This window comes from Ovis canadensis, chromosome 5 (assembly GCF_042477335.2).
Source record: "Ovis canadensis isolate MfBH-ARS-UI-01 breed Bighorn chromosome 5, ARS-UI_OviCan_v2, whole genome shotgun sequence".
NCBI classification, from domain to species: domain Eukaryota; kingdom Metazoa; phylum Chordata; class Mammalia; order Artiodactyla; family Bovidae; genus Ovis; species Ovis canadensis.
This window is the reverse complement of record NC_091249.1, coordinates 102,873,273-102,887,363: the sequence shown is the minus strand read 5'-3', so window position 1 is coordinate 102,887,363 and position 14,091 is coordinate 102,873,273. Positions and strand designations below refer to the sequence as shown.

Genomic DNA, 14,091 nt, shown 5'->3' with positions numbered 1-14,091 from the left:
ATCTCACATGGAATTTGTCACAGAGTAAATCCTAAAGAATAAATGAATGAGCAGAAAAATCAAAATCCACATATAATTAAGATTGATTGGCTCACACCCAAGCCAAGAGAGATTATGAATACAAATTGTTCATGTGAAACAATATAGCAAACTTTCTGCCAGATTATATATTTTTAATCACTTAACCAAAACATAGAAAAATATAATTGTACAAAAAAAAACTTATACTAGTAAACTAGTATGTGAACAAGTATGAGACCTATTTCTAATGTTTTTGTCTTCTGTAAGGATCACTTTCACACTACCAAATTTTGAACATTCTCACAGAAATAATTTATCGGACACCTCTATAAATGTCACAACAACAGGCATCTGTTCTAATCACTATAAGACAAGATACGGTTTACAGTGTCATTCTAGACTAGCCATTCCTCTCACCTCTTCAATCTCCGGAACGTCGTCAGCCAGGACCTCTAACAACAAGGTTTGAATGGTTTCCCCAGGGGCAAAGGTCACATTACCTGAGACAACTCGCAGGTCGCCAGTAGCAAGCTGTCCATTAATAGTGGCAACCCACTGAACAGTAACATTGCCGAGTGTCCCAGAATTTCGAATTATTGGCAGGTTTACCTTCACTGAGTTAAACTCAGGTTCCTCTACAGTAAGTTTAGTAATCTGAAAACCTAAAGGGCAAAGCAGAGATAATTTCAAATACAAAGTGAAACTAAGTCAGCATAGAGCGAACCAACTGCCACCCTATAGTTATTTATTTTTCCCCCCTTGAGCAATCTAAGAGGCTAAACTCCACAAAATCAGAGAAATATGCTATGATACAAATTGCTCAGGCCTTCCTGCCAAATTTTCCAAATTGTTTTTCATTACGATAGAACCAGAAATCATAAACTCAGATGCCCACAGAGGTCAGACATGTATCAGCATGAGTGAAGTGGGTCCCGTGACTTCTGGGGTGAATGGCGTGGTACAAGCCTGGCAGTTGGTATTTTGCTTCAAAGACTGACGCTATGCAAAAAGGGGAGCTTGATGTCACCATACCTTTTTTTACTATAAAGAAACCTCAGAAATTCAGATTTTTGTACAAATTTCTGTAAAAAAGTTCTTTTAACAATTGGTCTAAGAGTCACAAAATACATCCAGGAGCCAGATCTGACATAAAAGCATAAAAGTGCATGATCTCTAGGTTTATGCTAAGAGGTTGATTTCTAACCACAGGTGGTGAACATACATAGATGTCCTTATATATCAGTAATAGCAGGTTAAAAGGAAACAAGATTAAATCAATTTTGAGGCTCTAAAAATAAAGAAAGGCATGAATCTATACAAATAAGTAAGAGACACAGACTAGTCTCATTACCAAATAATCCATAGGGATCATCAGAGGCCTCAATAATAATGATTGCCTCTGTTAACGCCCCGAGTTTCGCCCCTCCTATTGTTTCATTCAGCAGTTGCACAAGAAAAGATTCTTCCAGCTCAGGGTAGATGTCATTAATGATATATATTGGCACAGCTTTACTGGTTTCCCCTTCTAGTAAGACCACATCCGATGAAGCTATACTATAATCTTCACCTACAAAGACAAAAAAAAAAATGCTAAAACTTCTTCTAGGACATGATAATAAACTCCCCATATACTAGGGAAATACTATGACATATCACAATTCATGGACACACTTTGCAAGACGTTTCTGAGGACAGGGATTGCATTTATTTTAAACAGAAGATTTCACCTCTCTTGCAAGAAAAAAATGGGCTTGATACAACACAATAATGAAAAACCATCCTGGCTATTCAAGTTCATGTCTTCATTTTTAGAAATACATATACATAGTGTTCTAGTGGCCAAATACATATATAGATGACACAAACATACACAGACATGTAGATACGGATATGCACATGAATCATTCACTACCACAAGATGACCTCTTATTTACAAAAATAAAAAAATGTGTAGGGTACTTTCAAAATGAACAAAACAAGAATTCTGATCTCGCTGGGAAGACCAATTACACTGCTGCACAGAGATGGGTACATCAATATCATCAATCTTACAGCTGGAAAACAAGAATTTTTCTATAGAGTTGGATTAAAAGCTGCTAATGTATACCCTATATGGATCACAGCCTTGTCATGGGGAAGGGGTGTGTGTAATGCAACGAAGCTATGAGCCATGCTGTGTAGGGCCACCCAAGACGGATGTGTCATAGCAAAGAGTTCTCACAAAATGTTGTCCACTGGAGAAGAAAATGGCAAATTACTCTAGTACTCTTGCCTTGAAAACCTCATTGACAGTATGAAAAGGAAAAAAGATATGACACCAGAAGATGAACCCTAGAGGTCAGAAGCTGTCCTATATGCTCCTGGGGAAGAGACGAGGACAATTACTAATAGCTCCAATAAGAATGAAGTGGATGGGCCAAAGCGGGAACTTCTTTCTCGACACTTAGCTGTGGATGTATCTGGTGGTGAAAGCAAAGTCTGATGCTCTAAAGAACAATATTGCATAGGAACCTGGAATGTTAGGTCCGTGAACCAAGATAAATCGGACATGGTCAAGCAAGAGATGGCAAGATTGAATATTAACAACTTAGGAGTCAGTGAACTAAAATGGATGGGAATGGGCAAATTTAATTCAGAACAATTATACCTACTACTGTGGGCAAGAAAACACTTAGAAGAAATGGAGTAGCCCTCATAGTCGGCAGAATAGTCCAAAATGCAGTACTTGGGTGCAATCTCAAAAACGATGGAACAATCTCGGTTTGTTTCCAAGAAAAACCATTCAATATCACAGTAATCAAGTCTCTGCCCCAACCACTGATGTCAAAGAAGCCAAAGCTGAATGGTTCTATGAAGACCTACAACACCTACTAGAATTCACACCAAAAAAGATTTCCTTTTCATCATAGGGGATTGAAATGTGAAAGTAGGAAATCAAGAGACACCCAGAGTAAGCGGCAGGTTTGGCCTTGGAGTAGAAAATGAAGCCAGGCAAACACTAACAGAGTTTTGTCAAGAGAACATGCTGGTCATAATAAACATCTTTTTCCAACAACAAAAGAGATGAATTTACACATAAACATCACCAGATGGTCAATATGAAATCAGACTGACTATGTTCTTTGTCAGAGATGGAGAAGCTCTATCCAGTCAGCAAAAACAAGACCTGGAGCTGACTGTGGCTCAGACCATGAGCTCCTCATTGCAAAATTCAGGCTTAGGAAGAAAGTAGGGAAAACTACTAGACTATTCATGTATGACCTAAATCAAATTCCTTAGGATTATACCATGGAAGTGACAAATAGATTCAAGGGATTAGATCTGATAGACAGAGTGCCTGAAGAACTATGGACAGAGGTTCAACACATTACACAGGAGATGATGGCCAAACCCCAAAGAAGAAGAAATGCAAGAAGCCAAAGTGGGTGTCTGAGGAGGCTTTTCAAATAGCTGAGAAAAGAAAAGAAGTGAAAGGCAAGGGAGAAAGGAAAAGATACACCCAACTGAACGTAGAGTCCCAGAGAAGAGCAAGGAGAGACAGGAAGATCTTAAAAAAAAAAAAAAAAAAAGCAGTGCTAAGAAGTAGAGGAAAACAATAGAATGGGAAAGACTAGAGATCTCTTCAAGAAAACTGGAGATATCAAGGGAACATTTCATGCAAGAATGGATACAATAAAGGACTGAAACAGTAAGGACCTAACAGAACCAAATGAGATTAGGAAGAGGTGGCAATAACACAAAAAAGAACTACAGAAGAAAGGTCTTAATGACCTGGATAAGCAGGATGGTGTGGTCACTCACCTACAGCTGGATATCCTGGTGTGTGAAGTCAAGAGGGCCTTAGCAAGAATCACTATGAACAAAGCTAGTGGGTGTGACAGAATCCCAACTGAGCTATTTCAAATCCTAAAAGATGATGCTGTGAAAGTGCTGTACTGAATACGGCAGCAAACTGAGAAAGCAGCAGTGGTCACAGGACTGGAAAAGACCTAGTTTTCATTCAGAATCAAAAAAAGAGCAAAGCAAAAGAATGTTCAGACTACCATACAATTGCCCTCATTTCACATGCTAGCAAGGTAATGCTCAAAATCCTTCAAACCAGGCTTCAGCAGTTCATGAACCAAGAACTTCCAGATGTAAAAGCGAAGTTCAAAGAGGCAGAGGAAATAGAGATCAAATTGCCAACATCCGTTGGATCATAGAAAAAGCAAGGGAAGTCCAGAAAACATCTACTTCAGCTTCACTGACTATGCTAAAGCCATTGACTATGCATCACAACAAACTGTGGAAAATTCCTTCAGAGATGGGAATACCAGACCACCTAACCTGCTTCCTGAGAAATCTGTATGTGGGTCAAGAAGCAACAGCTGGAACGGAACAGGAACAATGGACTGGTTCCAAATTGGGAAAGGAGTATGACAAGGCTGCATGTTGTCATCTCTCTTATTTAAATTCTAAGCAGAGTGCCATTAATTCATGCAAAATGCCAGGCTGGATGAATCACAAGCTGGAATCAAGACTGCCAGGAGAAATATCAATAACCTCAGAAATGCAGATGATACCACTTTAATGGCAGAAAGTGAAGAGGAACTAAAGAGTCTCTTGATGAGGGTGAAAGAAGACAACGAAAAAGCTGGCTTAAAATTCAACACTCAAAAAACTAACATCATGGCATCCGGTCCTATCACTTCATGCAAATAGATGGGCAAACAGTGGAAACAGTGACAGACTATTTTCTTGGGCTCCAAAATCACTGCAGACAGTGACTGCAGCCACGAAATTAAAAGACCCTTGCTCCTTAGAAGAAAAGGTAAGACAAACCTAGACAGCATATTAAAAACTAGAGACATCACTTTAACCAAAGTCCATCTAGTGAAAGCTATGGTTTTTCCAGTTTAGTCATGTATGGATGTGAGATTTGGACTATAAAGGATGAGCACCAAAGAACTGATGCTTTTGAACTGTGGTATTGGAGAAGACTCTTGACGGTCCCTTGGACAGTAAGGTGATCAAACCAGTCAATCCTAATGGAAATCAGTCCTGAACATTCACTGAATGGATGATGCTGAAGCTGAAGCTCCAATACTTTGGCCATCTGATGTGAAGGGTTGACTCACTAAAAAGGACCCTGATGCTGGAGAAGATTAAGGGCAAGAGGAGAAGAGGGTGACACAGGATGTGATGGTTGGATGGCATCAGTGACTCAATGGACATGAATTTGAGCAAACTCCTGGAGATAATAAAGGACAGGGAAACTTGGCGTGCTTCAGTCCATGGGGTCACAAAGGGTCAGGCATGACTTAGCGACTGACCATCAACACCACCAGGAGACAGTGGAGGACAGAGGAGCATGGCGTGCTACCGTTCATGGGGGTCACAAAGAGTCGGACATGACTGAACAACGGCAAAAGCATATCACTCAGGGTGGCTTTGCCTCTGGTCAAACAGCAAATGAGGAAAAGAGAGAGGTAGAGATGCAGGTTCAGTCCCTGGGGTCAGGAAGATTCCCTAGAGAAGCATGGCAGCCCCCTCCGGTATTCTTGCCTGGAGAATCCCAGGGAAAGACGGGAGTCTGGTAGGCTACAGGCCATCAGGGTCCCAAAGAGTTGGACATGACTGAAGTGACTTAGCATGCACGCACTTATGGACTTTATAGGCTAATTTCCTAGAACACGGATCAATCCTTACAAACTGTCAAAGTGTAACACCCTCTGTATACAGGCATTCCTCTGGGCTATACTCCCCCATACACATACACACTCACTCACACACACACACTCACACATACACACACTCACACATACACACACTCACGTCATTCATACACACAGCAGGGACTAGGTAAGCCTGCTTTATTTTCTTTTCAAGCAGCATCACATCCAAATGATTTATTTCAAAATATCAATCGGGTTATCCTATCCATTCACACTCGTGACCTTTGCTGCTGCTGCTGCTGCTGCTGCTGCTGCTGCTGCTGCTGCTAAGTCGCTCAGTTGTGTCCAACTCTTCGCGACCCCATGGACTGCAGCCTACCAGGCTCCTCTGTCCATGGGATTTTCCAGGCAAGAGTACTGGAGTGGGGTGCCACTGCCTCCTCCGCATGACTTTTGAGTGCACACTAAAAAGGTTCTAACTGAATAGCTCGTAGGCAAAACTCCCTAAGAGGCCATAACTGAACTACGAAAGAAGACTGTCTCCTAATGTTTGCATTTGGCAATAAAATCCTTCTGCTTATACATAAAATAGTTAATGTTAATAACTGTCTCTACCATGTTTTTCATAAATAAACAAACAATAGAATAAATGAGTTGAGAGACATAACTGTTGGCAATACTGCAATTATACAGCTGCACGTTTTATCCTGCATTCCTCATTATTATTTACACATGAATCCCTTCCAAAAACCTAAAAGCACTCAGGGAGAAAGCCTAACAATGCCTTCCTTGGTTTACTTTTTATTGGTTTGTGCATATTAACCTTTTAAATTCATATACAATTTGCCAGCTGTTTTCACAAATTCTGCAAAATCAATGTCATAAATACATAATAAAAAGTCTAGATTTGTGCCTTAAAAAGATGCAAAGGTATTATTGCTTTCTGGTTGATTTTTCTCACTACATCTTTGACTGGCTTTGTTAATCAAGGATACAATTTCCCTCAAAACACTTCACTGCTCCTTAGATGTCTTTTCTCACCGGCTACTGCAGTTATTGGCACAGCTTTAAACTTCACAGAAACATCTGCAAATGCTCCTCCTGTTCTTGTCACATTGATAATGGGTCCAACATGATTTTCTGCTACTCGAACAACTGGTGCTGAGAGCTGAAGAATTCCGAAGGCATCATCATTGGCAATGATAATTAACTGAGCAATAGCTTCTACCTTAGACCCCAGGCGTGGAGAATTTGGAACTGAAATAAAGAAGAAAAACTAATACATCAAAAATCTAACAACTCGTCAAACGTCATCAAGAAGCCTCAGCCAATTTATAGAATGGATAAACAACAGATCCTACTATATAACAGAGAGAACTATGATTAACATCCTGTGATAAACCTTAATGGAAAAGAATATGAAAAAGAATGTATGTGTGGGGTGTGTGTGTATCACTTTGCTATACAGCAGTAATGAACAGAACACTGTAAATCCACTATACTTCAATAAAAATTTTTTTTTAAAGAAGCCGCAGCAAGATCCGTGAAACAAATGGGGTTATCATTTTGTGTTTTCTACTATTTATATCAAAAATATTTATCGATTACTATGTACCAGCATGAATTTAGATGTTGGGGATACAAAAATAAACAGAAAGTTCCTACTTCCCTGTAACTTCTAGGGTGATTTTTATTATAGCAAAGGAATAATTACCCTACAAGGATTATTTTAATAGGTATTAGAAATTTCTCAAAAGAAAACATGATTAGAAGATAATTAATCATCACTTCACATAAAATTATAACATAACGATGAAACTTACAGAATTATGCTCTTCCAATTAGTTACCAGCATGCTATAAATTTTTTTAAGCCACTACAGTTACAAAGTTGAGCAGGAAAGTCATTTAGTTCCTTGTCCTCAAAGAAGAGCTGAATATCATCACACTCCAATTCAATTACTGCCTCTCTCTGTCCTTCCCCACAAACCTATTTCCCCTGCTCCATCTCAATTAACAGTCATGCCAAAGCTGGTATAGAAAGAGTGTGCTTACCTATGCTTTTACTGCTATACTTCTAAGCCTATCTTTAAGACTCTCGTCTTACTTGCCACTGATTTGGGGGAGCACAAAACTTATTTTGAAGGCATTTAAGACCCTCCACAAACTCTCCCTGACTTGCCTTCTAGATTCAATTCTGACTTAGCACCCTTGCCAAAACAATTCTTATGAACTTTGACACAAATGAAGCATCAGCAGGCTCATATTACAAGTAAACAATTTTGAGTTCATATTTAGAACATTTCCAACTGTGGTGGTATTTGAAAGCATGTGACAATAAAATTCAGTATTTTCAGACAACGTAATCTAAAACAAGTAATGACTTGTTTATCATTTAATTTCAATGATAAACAGTTCCAGGTCACACTAAATTATATAGTTAAAATCACAAACTGTAAATCGATATAATTAAATTCAACTACATTGGAGGAAAACAACAGTAACCCAGGGCTGCAGCAGTAGATGACATTTTATGCGCAAGCCCTTTCCTTGCATCCAGTAATTTAATTTCCATACCATCTCTGTGTGGTGGGTAACACTGTCCATGTCTTACAGATAAGGAATCAGACGTGCAAAGAGGATGAGGTAGTCAGCTAAGGCATTAGACAAGAACCTGCTGGACACATTTTAGAGACATCATGTAAGGGTTTGGCAAGCTGCAGCTCCCTTTCTGCAATTCCTCAGCAAACCAGGTAGATAACCTTCCTCCACCCACGACTGTTCGTCCTGCCCTCTGCCAGGTCATCACCGCTCCTCTCACACTGTTTCCTCAAAGTGCGTGATTCTACCTATTAAAACTGAGACCGTATCACATAGATTTGCACTGAATTATTCTTTCTCTTCATTTTTAATGACATTTACTGTTTCCTTTCTAATGCACTTAATTGTTCTTTAACTGTTTCACTTCACAGCTTATGCTGAGTCTGAGTTTCCCCAAGTACGCTGCGTGGTTCCAGGAACATATCCAGCATAAACAAACACACGTTGACTGTTTCTTCCAATCCATAGCACAGTGATATCCTGCATATACCACTTTATTAATAATTGTTCACATTTATTTAATGCTTACCATATGCCAGACCCTATGTTCATTTTCACCTGTATTATCATATTTAATCTCCAAAATAAGTCTGAACTATAGATAAGGAAACTTAGGCTTTAAAAGTTTTAGGGCAACAATTTATTATGATATGCTTGGACCTAAGTTATCCGACACCAGCATCCACAGCTCCTAGCTAGCCACTGCTACATGTGATCCTTCTATCCGGTTTTACTTCCAGCTCACTTAGTAAACTGCAGTTCCTTGAAAAGTGGGCTCTACCATATAATTCTTATAGTCAGTCGCTCAGTCGTGTCCAGCTCTTTGTGACCCCAGAGACTGTAGTCCACCAGGCTCCTCTGTCCATGGAATTTTTCAGGCAAGAATACTGGAGTGGGTTGCCATTTCCTCCTCTAGGGGATCTTCCTGACCCAGGGATTCAACTGGCATCTCCTGGGTGTCCTGCATTGGCAGGCGGATTCTTTACCACTGCACCACCTGGAAAGCCCCTTTATAATTCTTACTAAGACTACTTACTGGGTTTTAGGGCAATGTATTGCTATGGTAATTGATGCTAAATCATGCTAACAAAACAAGGGATAGGTTACTGTGTGAGAATTTTAACCCTGACTGTAATCTAAAAATTCAATGATAGCAGTTAACCTAAAAAAGCAACTTTCCTTTTACAGTTCTGGACTACAATTACAATGTGGGCAAGAATGGTGCTCACTACACAATGTATCAGTAAGGTGACAAAATATACTTGTAAGAAATCTTAATCTAAATGGTAGAACATAGCCAACATGTAGATCTCAACTCTTTCGACTATTTAATTCCAATTTTCTTAAGATAGTTTTATTATATTTTAAAAGATATCTACTTAATATCATATTTACAAATGTTATCCTAAAACTGACATTAAATTGATATTAAATTAATATCACCGATCTTCTTTCCTTTTCTTACTGCCTTATTCTAGGAAATCTAGATTCTTCTCTTTATATAAAATCCCCTATCTAAAGTTATAGGTCTTCAGAGAGAGATGTGACTAACAAACAAGCTACTGTGAGCCCCTAGCTCAGGCCGGCTCTGTGACAGCAGCCCCCACTCCCTCCAAAGTTACTGAGCCATGACCCCAGGGGGAGAGGCTGCTCTATCCAAATAGAAGCTGCAGAGCCAGATCCTCTGCCCAACACAGGTCATCACTCACCCCTCATTCCTCATTCTTATCCCCAACCAGGGCCTTCATCTCAACTCTCAGGATGACCCCCAAAGTCTTCTCACTACTACACAGCCCTCTCCCCCTTCCCTCACGCAGTTGCCAGATCCACCATCTCTCTGTACTGCTTCCCACGGATACAAAGAGACTCTGCTGGTTAAGGAACCATCTAGGGTGGATCAAGGTGAAAGAGACTCAGGATCTTGCTACCAGGACTGTCCTTGGAACCCCAGATTGATTTCAGAAGGTTCCAGAAGCTACAATATCTAGTACAAATAGTATGAGATATCAGTCATACCAGATTCCATAAGCATTTCTAAAAATTTAGTCTGGGCAAGCAATAAATGCTGGAGAGGGTGTGGAGAAAAGGGAACCCTCCTACACTGTTGGTGGGAATGCAAACTAGTACAGCCACTATGGAGAACAGTGTGGAGATTCCTTAAAAAATTGCAAATAGAACTACCTTATGACCCAGCAATCCCACTTCTGGGCATACACACCGAGGAAACCAGAATGGAAAGAGACACATGTACCCCAATGTTCATCGCAGCACTGTTTATAATAGCCAGGACATGGAAACAACCTAGATGTCCATCAGCAGATGAATGGATAAGAAAGCTGTGGTACATATACACAATGGAGTATTACTCAGCCGTTAAAAAGAATTCATTTGAATCAGTTCTGATGAGATGGATGAAACTGGAGCCGATTATACAGAGTGAAGTAAGCCAGAAAGAAAAACACCAATACAGTATACTAACACATATATATGGAATTTAGGAAGATGGCAATGACGACCCTGTATGCAAGACAGAGAAAGAGACACAGATGTGTATAACGGACTTTTGGACTCAGAGGGAGAGGGAGAGGGTGGGATGATTTGGGAGAATGACATTCTAACATGTATACTATCATGTGAATTGAATCGCCAGTCTATGTCTGACGCAGGATGCAGCATGCTTGGGGCTGTTGCATGGGGATGACCCAGAGAGATGTTATGGGGAGGGAGGTGGGAGGGGGGTTCATGTTTGGGAATGCATGTAAGAATTAAAGATTTTAAAATTAAAAAAAAATAAAAATAAAAATAACACCTTAAAAAAATAAAAAAATAAAAATTTAGTCTGGGACTATAACAGTTTTAAAACACGACAGCACATTTTCACACGTCTTGCTTCTATTTGCCTTATAAACTTTTGTAAGAGGATGCTAGTAAAGTTAGACCTTACTATTTTTACAGAATATTTTTACTATACCGAATTCTTAATTTGTTTCAGAATTCTTACCTCTAATAATAAAAACAACACACTAATGGTTACTTACTTGGGCGATTCTGCACTTTCTCTGTTAAAGTAGAGTTGAGTAGTTCAACAAACAAAGACTCCGACCTTTCTGGCTCATCATCATCCAAGACTGAAACAGTTATTGTTGCCTCACTCTGATTGGCTCTAAAAACAGCAAATCCAGAAGCTGGTATATAGTCTTTCCCTTCAGTTGCTCTGGCTAAATTAGGTGGAAAATGAGGTGGCTTTTCCATATCATCCAGTGTTGCATATGTGACTTTAACTTTTCCCAAGAGGCCTTTTAACCTTATTATTGACAACGTGATGTTCTGGGTTGCTTCCTCCACTTTAATAGGTCTATTTTTCTCAGAAAAGATGAAGACCCCGTAAGGATCATCACTAGCCAAAACAATTAGTGTGGCGTTAGTATGAACGCCTAGAGAGCCACTGGAGACGCTGAGGATGGTCACAGAGAATGTTTTATCCAGTTCTGGATCTTCATCAGGCAATATTTCCACTGTGATGTTGGCGCTCTTCTGTCCAATCTCAAATGTGACATTGCCAGAGGTGAAGGCCAGATCGCCGTCAGGGTCAGAGTCTATGCTCCAAAGCAAAATCACTCGAGACAGAGCCCCATGACTTCTCATAATCTTTAAAATATTTAATATTAAAATATGTTAAAACAGGCATTAAATCCACCAACTTAGAGGCTTGGATATACAAAACAACAGGTTATTAATTTGTAATTTTATTTTATATAAGCTGTTCTGAAGAATATAAGGTTCCTGAAGGCAATGCACTACACATCTTTGAAGACCCTCAGGGAGTCCCACTTAAAATGACTACTGTAAGAAATGACAGATTGAAGGAACATGCTTATCTTCTAACTAAACTGCAGCTGTATCATTTCTGCAACTACAACATATATCAGTAATAAAGCAAATGCAATTAACAGTGTATTATATTGTACATTCATGAAAATGCTTACATTTCCTGCAAAGATGGTATACACTTTATTGTAAGGAATAGATGACTGATAATTTTTCTGAAAAGTTAGCCATAAGACTCATCTTTTAAAACAGACTATATTTAATTTCAATATACTATGGAAAACAAAAATTCACCAAAAAATGCACTTGACCCAAGGTTATATATTTAAGAAGCAAGAAATGCTTTTGTTAACAGTATGTTAAAAAGAATGAAAAATCTTTTTTTTAAAAAATCACTTTAAGTTACTGTAGTGTTAGTCGCTCAGTCTTATCCAACTCTGCAACCTCATGGACTGTAGCCCGCCAGGCTCCTCTGTCCATGGAATTCCCCAGGCAAGAATACTGGAGTGGGCTGCCATTTCCTTCTCCAGGAGATCTTCCCAACCCAGGGATCAAACCCGGGTCTCCTGCATTGCAGGCAGATTCTGTACTGTCTGAGCCACCAGGAAAGCCAGACTTCAAGTTAAGTCCCAACTAAAAGTAATTTTTATACTTAAAATAAAAATGCTGATTCAATTAGAGACAGGAATTTTTATTTAAAAATTTCTTTTAAACTTGATGCTTTCCCTGAATCCTTTTTCCTTTCTTTCTTGAGGATTTAATTATCCTTTCTAAAGCTGTTTAATTTATTCCACAACAGTTTACTGCAGATCTGCCATAAGAATACAGAAAAGATATATTTTGAGTGATCTTTCTTCATCATTTGAATAAAATCTGAAGACATTGACCAAGCTTCTGGCTCCTCTAAATTATCTAACAATAGAAGCCTTAACTCCTACTGGATGAATGTAGAGTAGAAACACATATACATACCCCCCCCCACACACACACACACAAACCACATAGATATGGTATTATTATTGCTATTCACAAATGTTTTGCATTTTCTTTCCTTTTGGGAAAGATACAAGCCAGGATTACACTTCTCTACCCAATTACTTTTGTGTTGTCATGCAACATGTTTTGACCAAAGAAGATAAATGGAAATGCTGTGAATGACCTCCAGAAAGAAGCTGAAAAGCCAAACGCGCAGTTTCCCCCAACCACATCTCCCCAGTCAGTGGAGACAGAAGTATCTATTGAGTTACAGCCTTTGCAACTCTTAGTCCTAAGTGATTGATGACAGCCAACTTCAGATGGGACATAAAACATGAGTGAAAAACAGATCTTTGTTGTAGTAAGTCAATTAGAATTTGGAGATGTTGCCACAGTCCCTCTGAATTAAGATAGAAAACTATACTTTTATATTAATAGATACTTCTTAAAGAGTCAGGAATCCTCAGAATCACAATGCATGCAAAATGAAATACAAAGACAAAAGACAAATCACTGTTTAATTATTAATTTGAATTGTCTGTGCTACTAGATTTGTTAGGGGAAGCACACTGATTGAAACCGCCCACTCTGGCCAGGTACCATAGTAACCATTTGCATAAGTTGTTTTATGACAGGAGATCCCAGTAAGGAATACAGAACTAATAAGCCACCACCAACCGGAAGAGTTCAGGAAAGGTCTAAAGGAGACACCACGTGTCCGTCCACTTCCCAGAATCCCTCTCGCTAGCATCCATCTTGGCTGAGCAATGCGTGCACCACCAGGAAAGACTCTGAATTAGAATGACTGGCCAAAGACCACCCGGAAACTAATCCCATCACCATAAAACCCGAGACTGCGAGCCACGCAGCAGAGCAATTCTCCTGGGTTCCCTTACCCTACTGCTCTCCACCAGGCCTTTCCCAATAAAATCTCTTGCTTTGTCAGCACGTGTGTCTCCTCGGAAGAATTCACTTCCGGGTGTTAGACAAGAGCCCAGTTTCGGGCCCTGGAA

General features: G+C 39.5%; 1 protein-coding gene across 1 annotated transcript in view; it reads right to left on the bottom strand.

Moving 5' to 3' along the window:
* Positions 1-14,091, bottom strand: part of ADGRV1 (adhesion G protein-coupled receptor V1) — a 566,629-nt gene that overhangs the window by 449,025 nt on the left and 103,513 nt on the right. Inside the window, exons 28-31 of the mRNA XM_069590116.1 lie at positions 11,314-11,923; positions 6,717-6,932; positions 1,373-1,588; positions 439-683 (exon numbers count right to left, since the gene is read on the bottom strand). Coding sequence (XP_069446217.1) covers positions 439-683; positions 1,373-1,588; positions 6,717-6,932; positions 11,314-11,923 — 1,287 coding nt within the window. The remainder of the gene's footprint in view (positions 1-438; positions 684-1,372; positions 1,589-6,716; positions 6,933-11,313; positions 11,924-14,091) is intronic.